This window comes from Otolemur garnettii, unplaced genomic scaffold (assembly GCF_000181295.1).
Source record: "Otolemur garnettii isolate 467f Iridium unplaced genomic scaffold, OtoGar3 scaffold00010, whole genome shotgun sequence".
NCBI classification, from domain to species: Eukaryota; Metazoa; Chordata; class Mammalia; order Primates; family Galagidae; genus Otolemur; species Otolemur garnettii.
In genome coordinates, this window is record NW_003852405.1 from 17,765,785 (window position 1) to 17,784,984 (window position 19,200).

General features: G+C 36.7%; 1 protein-coding gene across 7 annotated transcripts in view; it reads left to right on the forward strand.

Annotated features, from left to right (window-relative positions):
- The window catches only part of ZNF644 (zinc finger protein 644), a 108,968-nt gene that overhangs the window by 23,398 nt on the left and 66,370 nt on the right, over positions 1 to 19,200 (forward strand). For 4 of the 7 annotated variants that reach the window (XR_002771865.1, XM_003784166.2, XM_012801757.1 and 1 more), the window contains exon 2: positions 15,575 to 15,635. Coding sequence is in view for 6 of the 7 variants with exons in the window: in XM_003784166.2 (XP_003784214.1) it covers positions 15,592 to 15,635 (44 nt within the window). In the remaining variant the exon portion in view is untranslated. Of the gene's footprint in view, positions 1 to 12,140; positions 12,266 to 15,574; positions 15,636 to 19,200 lie in introns of those variants that run through there. The other 3 variants (XM_023509800.1, XM_023509798.1, XM_023509799.1) reach the window with 2 other exon arrangements.

Genomic DNA, 19,200 nt, shown 5'->3' on the forward strand with positions numbered 1-19,200 from the left:
TATGTTTATTGGCCAGGTTTTATAAATGTCTTTTGTGTATTTGACCAGAATGTGCATTTTGGAGTTTTTGGACTATAGTATTGGTATGTCTTTGTGTTAATTGGGATACTGTGACAAAATAGGATAGGCTTATTATATAAAACCAGAAATTTAGTCCTCACAGTTCTGGAGGCAAGAAGTCTACATAGGTTGTCAGCTTGATCAGGTTCTGATGAGGGCTCCCTTCTAGGTTTCAGACAGATGTCTTCTTGTTATTTTCTTACATGGAAGAAAGAGGATTGAAGCTTTCTAGGAATCATTTATAAGGGCTCTAAAACCATTTATGAGAGTTCCACTTTTGTGACCTAATTACCTTGCAAGGCCCTCCCAAGACTATCATATTGGGTGTTAGGATTTCAACATGTGAATTTGGGAGAGACACAGTATTTTGTCGATTGTAGTTTTCTTAAGTCATGTTCTAAACTTCTGAATCCCTACCAATTTAATTTTTGTATACTGATAGAGTTGGTTGAAATCTTTTACTGATATTGTGGATTTGTCTTCTTGTGTTGCTGTCCATTTTTGCTTTCTGTATTTGAATTCATGTTATCAAGTCACATGAATTTAAATTTTATGTATCTGATGAATTGAAATTAACCTTTTATCATTGTTTCCTGTTTTATTTGATGATGTAATTTGCTTTGAAGTGTACCTTGATTGATAGTAATGTAACTGACCTAGCCTGATTATAGTTTGTGTTTGTGTGATTTGCTTTTTCTCCTCAGCCTTTTATTTTAATGTTTCCTATGCCTTTATGTTTTAGAACTGTTTCGTGTATACACCATATCATCATTGTTTTTACTTTCTTTTTTTGAGGCAGAGTCTCACTGTGTTGCCCTTGGTAGAGTGCAGTGGCATCATAGCTCACAGCAACCCCAAACTGTTGGACTTAAGCAATTCTCTTGCCTCAGCCTCCCAAGTAGCTGGTACTAGAGGTGCCTGCCACAATGCCCAGGTATTTTCTTTTTCTTTCTTTTTTTGGAGACAAGAGTCTCACTATGTCACCCTTGGTAGAGTGTGGTGGCATCACAGCTCACAGCAACGTTAAACTCTTGGGCTTAAGCAATTCTCTTGCCTCAGTCTCCCAAGTAGCTGGGACCCACAAGCACCTGCCACAACACCTGGCTATTTTTTGGTTGTAGTTGTCCTTGTTGTTTTGCAGGTCCAGGCTGGGTTCGAATCCGCCAGTCTTGGTGTATGTGGCTGGTGCCCTAGCCACTGAGCCAGCCTGGCTGTTTTCTTGTTGCAGTTGTCATTGTTTAGCAGCCCAGGTTGGGCTTGACAAACCCATCAGCTTTGGGGCGTGTGGCTGGCGCCATAACCACTGTGCTGTAGGCACCAAACCTTTCAATTCAAAGTAATACTCTTTGTCTTTTATTATAACATAAAATTTATTTAGATTTTATGTAATTATTGACATGTTTGGGCTTAAATGTACCAACTTATTATATACTTTCTATTATTCTGACTTTTTTTTCTCATACTTTCTTGCCATCTTTTACAAGGCACTCCCTGGGTTTATGAACAGTATAGGTTCTGTTGATTTGTTCTTAGGTTGAATTTGTATGTGAAGTGGAACAGTTATATTTACCTATTATTATTATGGCCCCCATTTGTAATGGATGTTTGTAACTCAGGGACTTACAGAAATAGGCTTTGTTTGTAAGTGCAACTTGTTCATAAGTGAAATGTTTATAAGTCAAATGTTTGTAACTTGGTGACTGCACTACCTGTATGTTTTTATAACTTTCCCTCCTCCCCCTTTTAAAACTGTTGGTTTTATCTGCTTGTCACAAACTCAGTTTTTATTTGAAATTAACGTTATTACCTTTAGTTTTGAAGTATAATATTACTGGATAGAGAAGATAGTGTCCTAGTATCTCCATGTTTTGGATGCCAAGTCAGTTGTTAATTATACTATCATTTCTCACATGTAACCAGTCTTTTTTTCTCTAGGTGCTCTCAAAGTTTTCTCTTAATTTTTCAACAACTTGAGTGTAACCTATATGTAGTAATGTAGTATTTTTTTGTGTTTATTCTCCTTGGGTTTATTGAGATTCCTGAATTTGTAAGTTAAATGTTTTCTGCCAAATTGAAGACATTTTTGGCTTTTTTTATTCTTCTGACTTCCTGGAACTTGAATTACATGTATGTTGGACTGTCTGATGCTATCCTACCAGTCTCTGAGGGTTTATTTATTTTTCTTTCTTTTACTGTCATTAATTTTCTGTTGAGCCAATCTGGTAAAAAAATTTTTTTTTTTTTTTTTTGTAAAGACAAGAGTCTCACTTTACCTATCACCCTCCACAGAGTGCTACGGCGTCACAGCTCACAGCAACCTCCAACTCTTGGGCTTAGGCAGTTTTTCTTGCCTCAGCCTCCTAAGCAGTTGGCTACAGGCGCCTACCACAACGTCGGCTGTTTTTTTTGTTGCAGTTTGGCCATGGCCGGGTTTGAACCCGCCACCCTGGTTATATGGGGCCCGCGCCCTACTCACTGAGCCACAGGTGCCGCCCAGGCCCAGCCTTTTTTTTTAATTGTTGTATTTGCTTTCTGATGCCCTCAAATTAATAATCTTTAATATTCAGTTTAGTAAATTTCAGTGGGAGGGTTAATGAGCATTACCTATTTGTCTATTACTGTGACTATTTTAGACATGTTTGGGGTGATGAGTTCATAGCTTATCAACAGGATGAAGTCTGTCTCTTGGGATTTCTTCTGCTGTGGCTTTGTTCCTAAATGGTTCTGTCTGTGAAGTGTCAGAGATGGCCATTAGCTGTTCTGACCTGCCTCATTCTTAAGAGCTATTGTTTGTACTGAAGAAAGCGATGCTTTTTCCACTAGTTTTGGCTAATGTTCTGAAGATTCTAAGTCTCCCACTTCGGCTATATTCCCATCCCTTAACAAATCACTGTGGCTAGGGGCAAAGTACTCCAGTCAGCTGGAGAGTCATTTGTTTATCCCTCTGTCTAGAGGCCTATAATTGGCACCACTTTAATGACTGAGCAACAGTGTTTCCCTAAAAGAAAATCAGGGTGCTCTTAACAAAAATAGAGGGAATGTTAGAGATAGCAGATTATTCTATAACAGTTTTATGGATTTTTGGAGTATTCTAAAATTTTTTACTCTGTGGTTAGATCCAGTAGAGCTATCTGGGAACAGAATTTTCTAGAAAATTGTAATTGATGTGTGACATTACTACAAAAATGATTTTTCATAGTTTATCTGTAAACTGCTAGTAAAAGAGTAGAAGAGGACTTTTTAAATTTCTTTTTTCTCTTTCAAAAGTTAAGATACTGGCTGGGCAGGTGGCTTATGTCTGTAATCCTAGCATGCTGGGAGGTTGAGGCAGATGGATCTGTTGAGCTCAGGAGCAAGGGTGAGACCTGTCTGTACTAAAGAACAATAGCTAGTGTTGTGGTGGGTGCTGGACATCCAGCTGCTTGGGAGGCTGAGGCAAGAGTTTGAGGTTGCTGTTTGCTGTGATGCCTTGGTACTCTACCCAGGGCAACAAAGAGAGACTGTCTCAAAACATACAGACAAAAACATCCACAAAAGTTACGATAACTAGATCAATTGTTAATCTAATCTAATCTCTTCTGGAGATAAAAACTTATGGTATCAATGGCTCAGCTCCCGTAGCACATTGGTTATGGCGCCAGCCACATACATCAAGGACAGCAGATTTGAACTCAGCCCGGGCTAGCTGAACAACAATGACAAGTGCAACAACAACAACAAAAAATAGCCAGGCATTGTGGCGGGTGCCTGTAATCCCAGCTACTTGGGAGATTGAGGTAAGAGAATTGCTTCAGCCCAAGAGTTTTTTTTTTTTTTTTTTTTTTTTAGAGGCAGAGTCTTACTTTATCACCCTTGGTAGAGTGCATGGTGTCACAGCTCACAGCAACCTCCAACTCCTGAGCTTAGGGGATTCTCTTGCCTCAGCCTCCCAAGTAGCTGGGACTACAGGTGTCCACCACAATGCCCACTATTTTTTTTGTTGTTGCAGTTTAGCTGGGGCCAGGTTCAAACCTACCACTCTCTGTATATGTGGCTGGTACTCTACCCACTGAGCCACAGGTGCCGCCTAGCCTAGGAGTTTGAAGTTGCTGTAAGCTGTGATGCCCCAGCAGTCTATCAAGGGTGACATAGATTCTATCTCAACAAAAAAACAAGAACAAACTTACGGTATTAAGTTAGAATTAGTTATCAGTTGGCTATTACTCTGAAAATTGGTGATTTAAAGCAGCAAACTTACTGGAACAAGTCTGTGAGTCAGCTGGGCAATGTTTCTGGTTTTGGCTGGGCTCATTTATGATCTATAGTTGGCAGCAGGTTGGGAATGTGGCTTTGCTTCTTTTGGCTGTTGTTCCTTGACACATTTGGGAGTTGGTTGGCTATAGGCTGATCTTGAATGGCCTGTGGTTTAGCCGGCTATTGTTTGGTCTAGGACAGCCGTTCTCAAACTGTGAGTTGTGACATTAGGAAGGTTGAGAACCACTGGTCTAGGAAGAGGTGGGACATAAAGGTTGCCCTCATCCTACTGATCAGAGTGGGCTTGCTCTCGTAGCAGTGCTAAGATGCTGAGAGCAAGAGTGCGAGGATAAGCATGCAAGCAAGGCTTCCTGAGCCCCAAGTTCAAAACTGGTAGAGGGTGACTGGTGTTCCTTATGAGATTAATACCAGAGTTAAGGGGTCAGGGAAAGGACTTTACCTCTTGATGGAAAAACTACAAAATCATTGCTGAATGCATGGATAACAAAGGATGCTGCAGAATTGGGCTGTTTTTGCAATTGGGCTTTTTGATTCAGTATGTAAAATTAGTTTAATTTTCAATGTTTAGTTCTGGTCCAATTATATTTAAGTAGGAATTGTGTTTGGATATAGAAGTTGGGGCAGGTAGAAATTATTTATATCATCTGTCCAGTAGTTCAGATGACTTTTTACTATACTTGATAAAGCATGGCTGTTGAAATTTTGAAAGCATAGTTTATGCATTGAATTACCACCAAGTAGGTAGGTAATTACTAGTTGTTGATAAATTATCAATTGTTGAAAGATGGCTCATTTGTACTTATATGCTTTTGGTTATAAATGACATTGTTCTTTCGGTATCTATTTATCATTATTCTAACTTTCTTAATTTAAGATTTGACTTTTCTGTTTATTCTTAGCATATTGTGAATTATTAGAAGATTTGTTGAAGTATAATTGACATAGCAAATCACGTTTAAAATGTATAATTTGAACAGATTTGGTATTTCTATACACCCATGAAAACAACACCATAGTCAAGATAAGAATATATTCTTTACTTTCAAAAGTTTCCTTGTGCCCCTTGGCAGTCTTTCCTGTTTACTCCTTCCCTTGTGCCCAGGCAATGACTGATTTGCTTTCTGTCAATTATAGTATGGTTTGCATATTCTATAATTTTATATAAATGAAATCATGCTATATGTACTCTTTTTGTTTGGAGTTTTTACTCAACGTAAGTATTTGAGATTTCTCCATGTTGTATGTATCCCTAGTTCCGTCCTACTTACTCCACGTGGAGACATGCATTCACATGTTGATGGACATTTTCCTCTTCCCCAGTTGTTGACTGTTACAGATTATATTAAGGTTTATATACAGGTCTTTGTATGGATTTATCCTTTCATTTGTTTAGATGAATACCTAGGAGTGGAATGACTGGATCGTGTAGCAGGTATATTGTAGACATTTTAAGAAATAGTGAAACTAGGCTAAGGATGGCTTGGTGCCCGTAGCTCAGTGAGTAGGCTGCTGGTCACATACACTGAAGCTGGCAGGTTTGAGCCTGGCCTGGGCCCGCTAAACAACAATGACAACTACAACCAAAAAATAGCAGGGTGTTGTGGCGGGCACCTATAGTCCAAGCTACTTGGGAGGCTGAGGTAAGAGGATCCCTTGAGCCCAAGAGTTTGAGGTTGCTATGAGCTGTGACACCACAGCATTCTACCGAGGGCAGCAGAGTGAGACTCTGTCTCAAAAAGAAAAAAAGATGATGAAACTGTTTCATAATGTGATTGTACCATTTTATCTTCTCATATGATGTGTGAGAGTTTTAGTTCCTCCGCTTGTTTACCAATACTTGTATTAATTTTAGTCATTCATCAGTTGTGTTAGTAATAACTCTTAAAGATTTATTTTGCACTTTCCTAGGGACAACAGATACTAAGCATCTTTTCATATGCTTACTTGTGTTTTATATATAGTTGGTGAAGTGTTGTTTTATTTTTATTTTTCTTTATTAAATCGTGGCTGTGTACATCAGAAGTGTTACTTTAAATCCTTGTACTTTGTAATTGGATTGCTTTGTTACTATTGAGGTATTAAAAACAGATTTATTGAGGCATTTTCATGCAGTGAAGTATGCATATTTAAAGTGTACAATTTGACCATTTTTGACCTGTGTAAACTCAGGAAGCCATCTTCACAAATAAGATAATACATTTGTCACCTCCAAAAGTTTTCTGGTGTGTGTTTTTTCACCTTAATATTTATTTATTTTTTATTGTGATTAAAAAGGACCCCATATCATTAAATTTACCATTTTAATTGTTAGGTATATAGTTTAGTAGTATTAAATGTATACACATTGTATAATACAACTGTAGAACTTTTTTTTTTTTAAATTGAGACAGAGTCTCACATTGTCACCCTTAGTAGGGTGCTATGGCATCATAGCTCATACTCTTGGGCTCAAGCGATCCTCTTTCCTTAGCCTCCCAAGTAGCTGGGACTATAGGCACTTGCCACATGCCCAGCTATTTTTTTTAAAATTGTAGTTGTCATTGTTTAGCAGGCCCTGGCTAGGTTCAGACCTGCCAGACTTGGTGTATGTGGCTGGCGCCGTAACCACTGAGCTATAGGCACCAAGCCTTAAGCGATTCCCTTGCCTCAGCCTCCAAAGAAGCTGGGACTACAGACAGCCGCCACAATGCCCACCATTTTTTTTTTTGTTGTCATTGTAGCTGTCATTGTTTTAGCAGGTTCAGGCAGGGTTCGAACCTGCCAGCCTTGGTGCATGTGGCTGACGCCCTACTCACTGAGCTATGGGCGCTACCCTTTGTCCATTTTTAAATAGGGCCATTTTGTGTTACTCTTGGGTATGAGTTCCTTATATATTTTGACTGTTAACTCCTTATCAGATACATGATTTGCCATTTTTTCCCCTGTTAACGTGGGTTGTCTTTTCATTCTGTTGATTGTTTCCTTTGATGTACAGAAGATTTTGAGTTTGATGTAGTCCCATTTGTTGAATTTTGATGAACTTTTGTTGCCTTGTGTTTTGGGTGTTATATTCAGAAAATGACTAGCTAAATCAAATGTCCTGAAGCATTTTTCTGTTTTCTTCTAAGGTCTTATGTTTTGATGTTTATCCATTTTTTAGTCAAACTTTGTATGTGGTGTAAAGCAGGGGTCCTCAAACTTTTTAAACAGGGGGCCAGTCCAGCTGACTGTTAGGGGGCCAAACTGCGGGCCCTGGGACAAGTCGACTGCTAAGCAGGACAGGCAGTGGCGGCAGAAACACCTGGCGCGCTGGATAAGTATCCCAGGTGGACTGCATGTGGCCCGCAGACCCTAGTTTGAGGACGCCTGGTGTAAAGGAACAATCCACCTTCATTCTTTTGCTTATGGATGTTGGGTTTTCTGAATGCCATTTGTTGAAGAGACCATTCTCTTTATATTGTGTAGCCTTGACACCTTTGTCAAAAACCATTTGACCTTAGATGCAAAGGTATTTTCTGGGCTATTTTGTTACATTGATTTATAGTATATCTGTGTTGAGGCTAGTACCACCACCATCTTGATTATGATAGTCTTTAGTATGTTTTAAAATTAGGAAAGGTAAAATCTAACTTCCTCTATATGGGTTTTTTTTTTTTTAGATTTTTTTTGAGATTCCATATAAACTTAAGGATAGGATTTTCCATTTTTGCTGAAAATGCCAGTGGGATCTTGACAGGGATTTTGCTGAATCTGTAGATTGCTTTGAGTAGAATGCACGTTTAACAGTAAGTCTTCCACTCTCTGGACACAAGATATCTTTCCATTTATTTGTGTACTGGTTACTTTTAGTAATGTTTAATAGTTTTCAGTGTGCACGTCTATTGCATCCTAGGTTAATTCTTAAGTGTTTTATTCTTTTTGATACTGTGCATGGAATTATTTTCTTAATTTCCTTTTTCAATTGGTCATTGTTAGTGAATAGAAATGCAATTGATTTTTTTGTGTGTGTGATTTTTGTATCCTACAACTTTGCTGAAACTATTTAACAGTTGATGGTTTTGATCTTTGAAAATACAGGGTTTTCTGTATTTAAGTTCACATCTTAAAACAGGAATAATTTTACTACTTTCTAATTTGAATATATTTTATTTCTTTTTCTTGCCTAGATGTTCTGGCCAGTACTGGAAAAGCTTTCACTCTTTTCATCATTGAGTATGATGTTAGATGTGGGCTTTTCATACATACATACATGTTGAAGTAGTTTTCCTTTTATTCCTAATTTGTTGAATATTTTTATAATGAAATGATGTTGAATTTTGTCAAATTCTTTTTCTGTATCAACTGGGGGTGATTTCTCCTCTTTCATTCTATTAAGGTAGTAGATAACATTGATTAGTTTTCGTAAACTGAAAAATCCTTGCATTGCAAGAATAAATAGTGGTTGGTCATTGTGTGTAATTTTTTCAATGTGCTGTTAAATTTGTTTTGCTAGTGTTTTGTTGAAGATTTTTATGTCAGTAATCTCAACGGTGATAATTGGTTTGTACTTTTTTTCTCGTGCCTTTGTCTGGTTTTGGGATTAGGGTAATATTGACCTTGGAGAATGAATTTGAAGTGTTCTCTCCTCTTCAATTCTTTGTAAGAGTTTGAGGAAAATTGGGGGTATCTTAAAATGTTTGGTAGAATTCTCCCGTGAAACCATCTAGTCCTAGTCTTTTCATAGTTGGAAAGTTTTTTATTAGTGCAGCCAATTTCCTTTCTACTTATAGGCCATTGAGAATTTTTATTTGTCATAATATATATTTTTTTAGGTTTATGTTTTCAGGGATATATCCATTTCTTCTAGATGATCCAATTTGTTGATGTATGGTTCATTCATAGCATTTTCTTGTAATCCTTTGGCATCATATGTAATGTCTCCTTTTTCATTTCTGATTTTAATTATTTCAATCAATCTTTTCTCTTTTTCTTAGTCTAGGTAAGGGTTTGTCAATTTTGTTAATGTTTAAAAAAAAATAAAACTCTAGGTTTCATTGGTTTTATTTTTTACCCCCTCTGTTTTCCATTCTCTGTTTCGTTTATCTCTGCCCTAATTTTATCATTTCCTTCTTTCTGGTATTTGACTTGGTTTGCTTTGTTCTTATTTTTCTAGTCCCTTGACGTGTAAAATTTTTTTTTGAGACAGTCTCACTAAGTTGCCCTGGTAGAGTTGCCATGGCTGCATAGCTCATAGCAACCTCACACTCTTGGGCTCAAGTGATTTTCTTGCCTCAGCCTCCTGAGTACTTGGGAGTACAGGCTCCCACCACAATGCCTCGCTATTTTGTTTGTTTATTTGTTTCTTAGATGTGGGATCTCGAGCAAGCTCAGACTGGTCTTGAACTCAGTGAGCTCAGGCAGCGTACCCGCCTCGGCCTCCCAGACTGTTGGATTATAGCTGTGAGCTACCGCATCTGGCCTAAAATTAAGTTGTGATTGATGTGAGATCTTTTTTAATGTAAGTTTAGGCTGCTACATCCCATAAATGATATGTTGTGTTTTGTTTTCCCTTGTCTTTAGATATTTTTTGAATTCCTCTCATGATTTCTTTTTTCAACCATTGGTTAGATCAGCATAAATTGTTTTAATCTCCAGATGTGTAGAGTTTTCTGTTTTCCTTCAGCTGTTGGTGTTTAGTTTCATTCCATTGTGGTTAGAGAAGATACTTGCAGTTATTTCAGTCTTTGCAAATTTGTTGCGACTTCTACCTTGTACACATTTTTGGGGTGTATCTGAACTTTTGAATTTAATTCTGAAGGTTTTGAATTTTCAGTGTTTAATTTTCTAAAATATGGTCATGTCTGTTCATATTTAAAATATTTTTGAAAATTGATCAACATTATTTTTCAAAGGTTTCAGATTAAAAAAAAATTTGAGCAGGATAGTATAGAAGGTTCCATATTTTCACACTCCCCCCAACTTTTTTCCTGTTATTAACATCTTACATTAGCTTGGTATGTTTGTTAAAATTAATGAACCAATATTGGTACATTATTGTTAACTAAAACCATAGTTTTTTCAGGTTTCCTGAGTTGTTACTTTTTCTGTTCCAAGGTATATTCCATTTGGCTTGCCTTCTCTCTCTCTCATCTCTCTGTTTTCTTTTCTTTTCTTTCTTTCGTCTTACTTTGTAGAGTACCGACTGTCATAGCTCAAAGCAACTTCAAATTCTTGGGCTCAAGCGATCCTCTCGCCTCAGCCTCCTGAGTAGCTGGGACTACAGGTGTCTACCATCAGTGCCCGGCTATTTTTAGAGATGGGGTCTTGCTCTAGCTCAGGCTGGTCTGGAACTCCTGAGCTCAAGCAAACTACACGCCTCGACCTCCTGGAGTAGGTTTTCATGCTTTAGTTGTCTACTTAAGGTTCCTCAAGGTGTTGTTTTGGATGACCTTAGCAGTTTTAAGGAATATTGGTCAGATACTAATTTTGGAATTGGTCAGATTCCATTTCTTGGAATTTGATGTTTTTATAATGGTTAGACTGTGGCTATGGGTTTTTGGGAGAACATATTTGTCATTTTTACATTCAGGTATTCTCCTAAAATCCTATTGAGGTAAACCCAGCTATATTAACTACTTTAAGAATTTCCTTTGTTCTATACCTGCCCCCTACCACTTACCTAAAGAATATTTGAATTGTTTTATTTGTTAGATATGGATTTTAAAGTTTTCTATCAAACTTCCTTATAATGTCCTTTTTAAAAAATATGTTTAATCACTTATCAAAAAGATGAAAAATAACAAATATTAGCAAGGATATGGAGAAAAGGAAACCTTTGTGTGTTTTGTTGGCGGGAATGTCAATTACTACAACCATTATGGAAAACAATATGGAGGTTCCTCAGAAAACTAAACAGAATTTTCAAAGGATCCAGTAATCTACTTCCCAGTATATAGCTAAAGGAATTGAAGTCGATGTGCTACAGAGGTATCTGCATTTTCACATTTATTGTAGCATTATTCATAATATCTACGATACAGAAGTAATCCGGATAAAGAGAATGTGGTATATACCCAATGGGATAGGATTGCGCCTGAAAACACAAGAAAATTCTGTCATTTGAATCATCATAGATGAACCTATGCTAAGTGAAATAAACCAGGCACAGTAAATCAGATACCCATGATTTCACTTAAATGTGGATTCTAAAAAAGTTGAACTCATAAAAGAAGAGAGTAGAATGGTGGTTTTCTGAGGCTGAAGGGGGCAGGGAATATGGAGAAAGGAGAGATGTTGATAAAATGGTACAAAATTTTAGTTAGGAATACATTTTAGTAATCTATTGTACAGAAAGGTGACTCTAAAAAATACAGTAGCAGTATATTGTGTATTTCAGAGTTGCTAAGTGGATGGATTTTAAGTGTTTTCACCACAAAAAAGTGAGATGATAGATTTAATTGGTATGATTTAGTCATTCCACAATGTAAATACATATCAAAACATTGTACCCCATAAGTATAAAAGATGTGCAATTTGTCAATTTAAAATAAAATTTTAAAAATGAATAAAAAATATGTGTAAAATGTTCTGGTTTTGTTTGTGGGAAACAAAGGCATTTAGAAGATTTTTTTCATGTTTTCATGTATTAAGGTATAATTTACAATCAGAGCAAGGCAAAAATATAAAATAGTTTAAGTCAGTTTGTGGTGTTTGTGTATATATGCTTTTACTTTTTTTAAGTATACTATTGTATGGCATTAAATACATTTACATTGTTGTGCCAACTATGTATTTTTTTAATATTATTAGCCTGTGAGTATGGTCATAACAAAAAACCACAGGCTGGGCGGCTTAAACAACAGGAATTTATTTTCTCACAGTTCTGAAGACGAGAGTTCAAGATCGGGGTGGTGGCAGATTTTCTTTCTCCTGAGGCCTCTCCTTGCAGCTAGCCTGTCCCCTGTGTGCATGCGTGGTATCACTTCTTGGACAGGTTAGTGGATGAGGCCCGTCCTTATGGCCTTACTTAATTTAGTTATCTCCTGAAAGGCTCTGGCTCCAAATATATGGTCGTATTTAGGGTTGGGGCTTCAATATTATTAATTTTGAGGGGGACACAGTCCAAACCATTATACCTTTTATGTAGGTATGTTTCCGATTTATCTCCTTGAAATCTGCCGACTTCTGTATATTAGTATGTATGGTTGCTTTAACAAATTGCCATAGGCTCAGCGCCTGTGGCTCAAGTGGCTAAGGCACCAGCCACATACACCCGAGCTGGTGGGTTTGAATCCAGCCTGGGCCTGCCAAGCAACAATGACGGTTGCAACCAGAAAAAATAGCCAGGCGTTGTGGTGGATGCCTGTAGTCCCAGCTACTTGGGAGGTAGAGGCAGGAGAATCTCTTGAGCCCAGGAGTTGGGGGTCGCTGTGAGTTGGGGGTTGCCGTGGCATCACAGCACTCTACCCAGAGCAACAGCTTGAGTCTCTGTCTCAAAAAAAAAAAAAAAAAATTGCCAAAAACCAGGTGATTAAAACAACAGAAATTTATTCTCTCATTGTTCTGGAGACCAGAAGTCCAAAATCAGTATTAGTGTGCCAAAATCAAGGTGAGGTCAAGGCTATGTTCCTTCTGAATAGAGGCTCTAGAGGAGAATGTGTTCCTTGCCTTTTGCTCATTCTGGTGGCTGCTGGCATTGCTGGCTGTGGCCCACATCCTTCCAGTCTTGAAGGCCAGAATTTTTGAATCTCTATGTTGTCTTCACATCATCTTTTCTGTGGGTAGTCAGATTTTCTCCTGCTTCATTCTCATAAGGGTGTATGGAATTGCATTTAGGTAGGGCCTTCCCAAATAATCCAGGGTAATGTCTTCAAAGACTTTTTTTTTTTTTTTTTTTGAGACATAGCCTCAAGCTATCCCCCCTGGGTAGAGTGCTGTGGCATCACAGGTCACAGCAACCTCCAACTCCTGGGCTCAAGTGAGTCTCCTGCCTCAGCCTCCCAAGTAGCTGGGACCACAGGCGCCCACCACAATGCCTGGCTATTTTTTGGTTGCAGCTGTCGTCGTTGTTTGGTGGGCCCGGGCTGGATTTGAACCCGCCACCTTAGGTATATGTGACTGGCACCTTAGCCACTTGAGCCACAGGCGCCGAGCCAAGACTTTTTTTTTTGACACATAAATTAATATTCACAGGCTTCAGGGATTAAGAGGTAGATATCTTTTATAGGACCATTTTTCAGTCTATCATATTTAGCAATTTATAGTAGACTTTCTTGCTTTGATTTATAGTTTAGTTTGTGACAGGTACCAATGTCTTGGTTCTGGGTAGGTGGAGGTTGATGTCATCGGGTGGTAGAACATTTTTGTCTTTTCCAGATACTATGCAGAAAATTCTAGGTCTGTGGTTTTGTGTGTGGTTAGCATCACTTTAGGCATTTATTAGAAATGAAAATTCTCAGGTTCCGATGTAGATGTATTGAATTAGAAACTCTGAGGGCGTGGCCTAGCAATCTGTGTGCAGTAAGCCTTCCAGATGATTTTGATGCACACTAAAGTTTGAGATCTACTTTTCTAGATTATTGACAGTATTAGTACTAAAACCATTTTACTTTCCTCTCCAACCCTTTTGTGCTTAAGGCTAATATTGAATTAGTCTAGGATTTCTAGTCCACAAACTTTGTTTTTTGTAGGGATAGAAACATTTAGTTCCCAGATCTTGTTTTTGATAATCAGTGAAATTAATTAATCACTCAATAAAAATTGCACTGGGTTGTGTTTTTACTTAAATGTGGTTATTTCACAAAGTAATGTTAATGTATCTAGAAGTGATACAATTTTTTTCCCTCCTATGAGAGATGTGTGCACTGAACTCATTAGTTTGTTTACTTGATTATCTTATATATCCCAAGTACATTTTGGGATATGACACAAAATTTGGATCTTTTATTCAGCCCACATTGCTATGCTTTTATTGTGTGCCAGCCAGTGAGAATGCTGAAGTGAAATAAATGAATTCTTACCCTCAGTGTGTCCACACTGTAGTTCACAGTACACACAAGTAAATGGAAAGGGCTAATAAAGAGCTTTTTAGGAGTTCTATAGCAAACTTAAAAACATAGTTTTATACAGCTGAAGGAATTAAAAATGAAGAACCTGCCAGAGTGACTAAGCTAAATAATGAAGGGCTAGTTAAAAGATGATAGCAAAGTTAAAGAGAGATAGAAGGTAGTTACAGGTAGGTAGTTACAGCTCACCATGTAAAAAGGTGTGAAAGCTGAGAGAATTGGGGCCAGTCTGGGAATTGAGGAGTTTTGGTATGGTAGAAACATGGAGTGAATGGGAGAGTAATGACATTGACAGGCCACTATTACAGAACTTGAAGCATAGATGTGACATGTTTAAGATAACCACTGTATAGTTCTGGGAAGAACAATTTTGAGATGATAGGGAGTTGGAGATGGACTTTACCTAACAAATGCAAGCAGTGTAACCTAATTCTTTGTATCCTCAATTAACCTGAAACAAACCAAAAAAAAAGATAGTGAGTTGCAAATAGAACAGTTATGTAAATCTAGGTTGAGAATGGAAGTAGGTGTGATGGTGCCATTTTTTAAGACTAGAGAATTCAGAACACCACACTGGTTTCAGGTTTGGGGAGATGTGTAGAGTTTACGGTACAACATACTGAGTTTTTAGAACTTGTAAAATTTGGTAAAATTAATCGTGGTACATATTTTTGGCAAGTACATGTTTAGTGGATTGTTAGGGTAGAAGTCACTTTATACTAAATAGAAGTAGTAGGAATGTATCAATACGTGCTGTTTTCTTGAATAATGGTAGTTGGCATTGGGATGGTATTTAATCAGTGTTAACTATTGCTATGATTACTCTCAGTATGCACTTTTATGCATTCCGTACTGTCTTTTCTGTCTTTTGCTTTTTGTTATTTTTTGTATGTCAAAATCTTAGGTAAATAATGATCTAGAAAGAAGTGTGTTATTAATAAATTTACTTATTGCCATAATATTAAAATTAATAAAAACAAGTTATTGTAGAAATTTTCAAAAAAGAATTAGAAAGTTTAGGTTCCTCATTTGAATTGATTATTATTTCTTGAAAAAAAAAACATACTGAGGAATAGTTTTCAGAAGGTTAGAATGATCATGTTTTAGTTGAACACTTTTGCAGTTTTATCAAGAATAAATTTGATTTGCATGCAGTTTTTAATTTAAAAGTATAGTGTATTATAGATACAGTTATTTATACCTGGAAAAAAAAACTAAACAATGGTCTTTTCTTTCAGGTTTGATTTAATTTTGGATGAGATTGTTCTTGAACCAAGATGTTAATAAGGCAAAATCTAGGTAAGTACGAGACTACTTTGTTAAATGTTACATACATATCAAGGTAGGAATAATACCCAAAAATCATGTCTTGAAAATGTGCCTTTGATTTCAGAATCAAAGAATTTTTAAATAAGAATTGATTTTGTAATATGATTGGTCCAATTGATTTAGAGGGAACTAAATTCTTAGTTTTTCTTTTTTTATGTTGAGGTAACTTAAAGCATCCAAGTTTCCAGTGTTTTAATTTAGTTTAGTAAGAGATTTGTTTGATTGCTTCATTGTTCTCACCTGTATTCATTGCTTTGTTTTTACTGTTAATGAAGCACTTTCACAAATTGGTTAAATTCACCAAATTGTAATTTATTTTTGTAATGCCATGTTCAGAATTATAAATTACTATTTTAATGTTTTTCTGATGAGTGTTTCAATGTAATGACTTTCTAATGTAGCATTCTGATTAACTTTCCTTTGACATCCAAAAAATTAGATTGTGATCATGGAGTTTTGGCCTGGTGTGTGAAAGAGTGCTTTTCAGTAATATAAGCTGTGGAAATGTTAAAAAAAAAACAAACCACATTTACTATCTATTGGAAAGTGAATATAGCATTAGGATATAAACAGTAAAAAGCATACCTTGATAAAATTACAGTTAACTTGATTTTTCTCTAACATGTTTTCCAGCAGTCTAAAATTTGCTGATCTCACTGATCTCAACTTTTTTTTAAACAAAAAAGCAGTATTAGATGAAAAGTGCTGTAGTTGACTAATACGCACTTAAATAATGGAACCTCAATTAATAGTTCAGGCATCCTTTGAAGCAAAGTTTCCCTTGTATTGCTATTACATGGTAATAGTAGTGGAGGTAGTTGGAAGAATCTTAGTGTGCTCTAATTTCTATTAGTGCCTTAGTGATCATTATGGTACCTCTCATGGGTTAGGTACTGCTATGTGGAAAAATCTTAGTGTTTTGGTTAAGAGTGGGCTATTTCTTTTTCTTTCAGGATAGTAGTTTATTCTTACAGTATGTGTTATAAAGAATAATTGCCTATATGTCTTGAAGTGGAGAAGCAAACAAACTTTTGTACTTGATTTTGTTTGCTAGGTGAATATACAGGGTCTCTTAGAGCCTTTGTCCTGATTTTTTGTGAATTCAGTGTTGTATATGGAATGGCATTGGATTAACTTATTCTGACTTTATAATACTAGTATATATGCTTTTTTTATTATATAATTTTCATATAGTAATGTATAAAATTTGAAATACAGGGCTGAATGGCTTTTTACATTTATATTCACACATGTAACCACTGTCTAGGTCAAGATGTGGAACATTTTATTATTCCAGAAAGTTTCTTGTGCTTTCCCCCTTTCCAATCCAGTAGCTTTTCCCCTCGAGGTATCTTTCTGAATTCTTTCAGCATAGTTAGTTTTGCCTGTTATTAGACTTTATATACACAGAATTATATATGTACTCTTGTATCTGGCTTTTTTAATACAATACAGTGTTTTTGAGTTTTGTCTGTGTTGTTGTGAGTGTATCAGTAGTACATTAATTTTTATTGCTGAGTAACATTCCACTGTATGAACATACCACAAAATGTTTATATGTTGTCTTTATCATTTTATTTATTGGACTTTTCAAGTCTCAGGCCTTATTTGTCAACTTCTCTACACGGTTTTCCTTCTTGTCCCCTTCATTGTTCCCCAACACTTGGAGGATAAATATAATAAAGCCATATAGCATGACATACAATTAATCTCACTGCACCTATACCAAAATGGCTAGAGTTTTGTGAATAAACTGAGTATAATGTTTTATGTTCCTAGTTCTAGGCCTAAGTATATGTTGTTACTCTCCCCCAACTCCATGCCTCCCCATTTGTTCTTTCTTCTCATTGTCAGCTTACCTCCTGAAATAGTCAATCCTTTTTTTTTTTTATGTGTGTGTGAGAGACAGAGTCTCACTATGTCACCCTCAGTAGAGTGCAGTAGCGTCATAGCTCACAGCAACAACTAACTCGTGGCTTAAACGATTCTCTTGCCTCACCCCCCAGGTAGCTGGGACTACAGGTGCCTGCCACAATGCCTGGCTATTTTTTTGTTGCAGTTGTCATTGTTGTTTAGCTGGCACAGGTCAGGTTAGAGCCCGCCAGCCTTGGTGTATGCGGCTGGCGCCGTAACCACTGAGCTATGGGTGCCGAGCATGAAATAGTCTATCTTAAGCGTCACCTCTTCCTCTCAGACAATTCTGGCTGTGATGAGCTCTTTCAAGGTGAACACCATAGCACAGTGTATACTGTATGCATGCTGTGAATGTTTGTTAAATATGGATCAACGAAAGGAGTTCTCTCTCAGACATACAGGGATTTAGAATGTTGGCTGGAATGGAATGGCAGCATTGGCACTTCACTTCTCCTGGGCTGTTGGAAGGAGCCAGTCAGGACATTCCAAAGGCAATAGTATATAGGCATTTTGGAAAGAGAAATAAAATATCTCTCAAGTCTTCCTTAAGTCCAGTTGAAAGAAAATAGCTAGTAATATTCTTAGTTCAGACCTTCAGTATAAATAAGTGTCCTTGTTGGTTTTGATTGATATTTCCAGTTGATGGCATTAATCCATATTGTAGAAATTAAAGTGTTTGCTACAAAGAGAATGAATTTGTAGTGGTTGCTTCTTTAAAGATTTTTAAGAAATGTGTTAGAGTAATACAAATAGGAAGACCAGTCACATGTATAAGAATTGAAGAAAACTTTTCCTCATTTCTCTAAAGGTAAAAAACTGTTAGGATGAAGAAACTGAAAAATCATAGTGTGGAACTGTGGTAACATTTTTGATTTCTGTGGCTTAGTGAAGTTGCTGTTTGCTGAAAGGTATTTTAAAATTTTTCTGTTTTGTTATTGTAGATACGTAATGTCTATAAACAATATGCTTCCTAGAGAAATAAAACATTTAAAAATTTTTAATGCATTTTGATTCATTTGTTTCTTCTATATTTGAAATTTGGCTAGTTGGGTTGGCTGTGGTAATTACCTGGGGATTTCTATGCCTGAAGCTTGATTGCCCTCTAGCAGGTCCAAAGCAGGGAGAGGTTCTTCCTCACTGGGATCAATTTGTTGCTTTCCCTCTCCGCAGCTTCTGCCTTAGTGGTTGAACACAGAGTGGGACTTGGACGTTGACCCTGTCTCTTACTGTTCCTTCTGTCTCCCCATAAGGATTTTCTTAGATGTGGATTCTTACTGAATGTAGATCCTTGTTTTTTTTTTTCCCCCCCATCCTGAATGTGAAGTATATTTAGTTTTCCTGTTGATAAAATGTGAGGGTCCCGAGAAATTTAACCTTGAGATTGCCTGACTTATGTGTCTCTAAAAGATTTTAGACTAGTTTTTCTTTTCAGAGACTCAGTTTCACATTCTTTCTCTTCATTTTGTGCTTCAGTATTTCACAAAAGCAGCTGCCTATCAAGGTTTTTCATTTTACAGAATCCCTGAATCCAAGAATTTGAAGTTTTTATGGTTATTTATCTTATGTTGGATTAATTTCCTTAATTTCTTTTTTTTTTTTTTTTTTTTTAGACTTAGTCTTG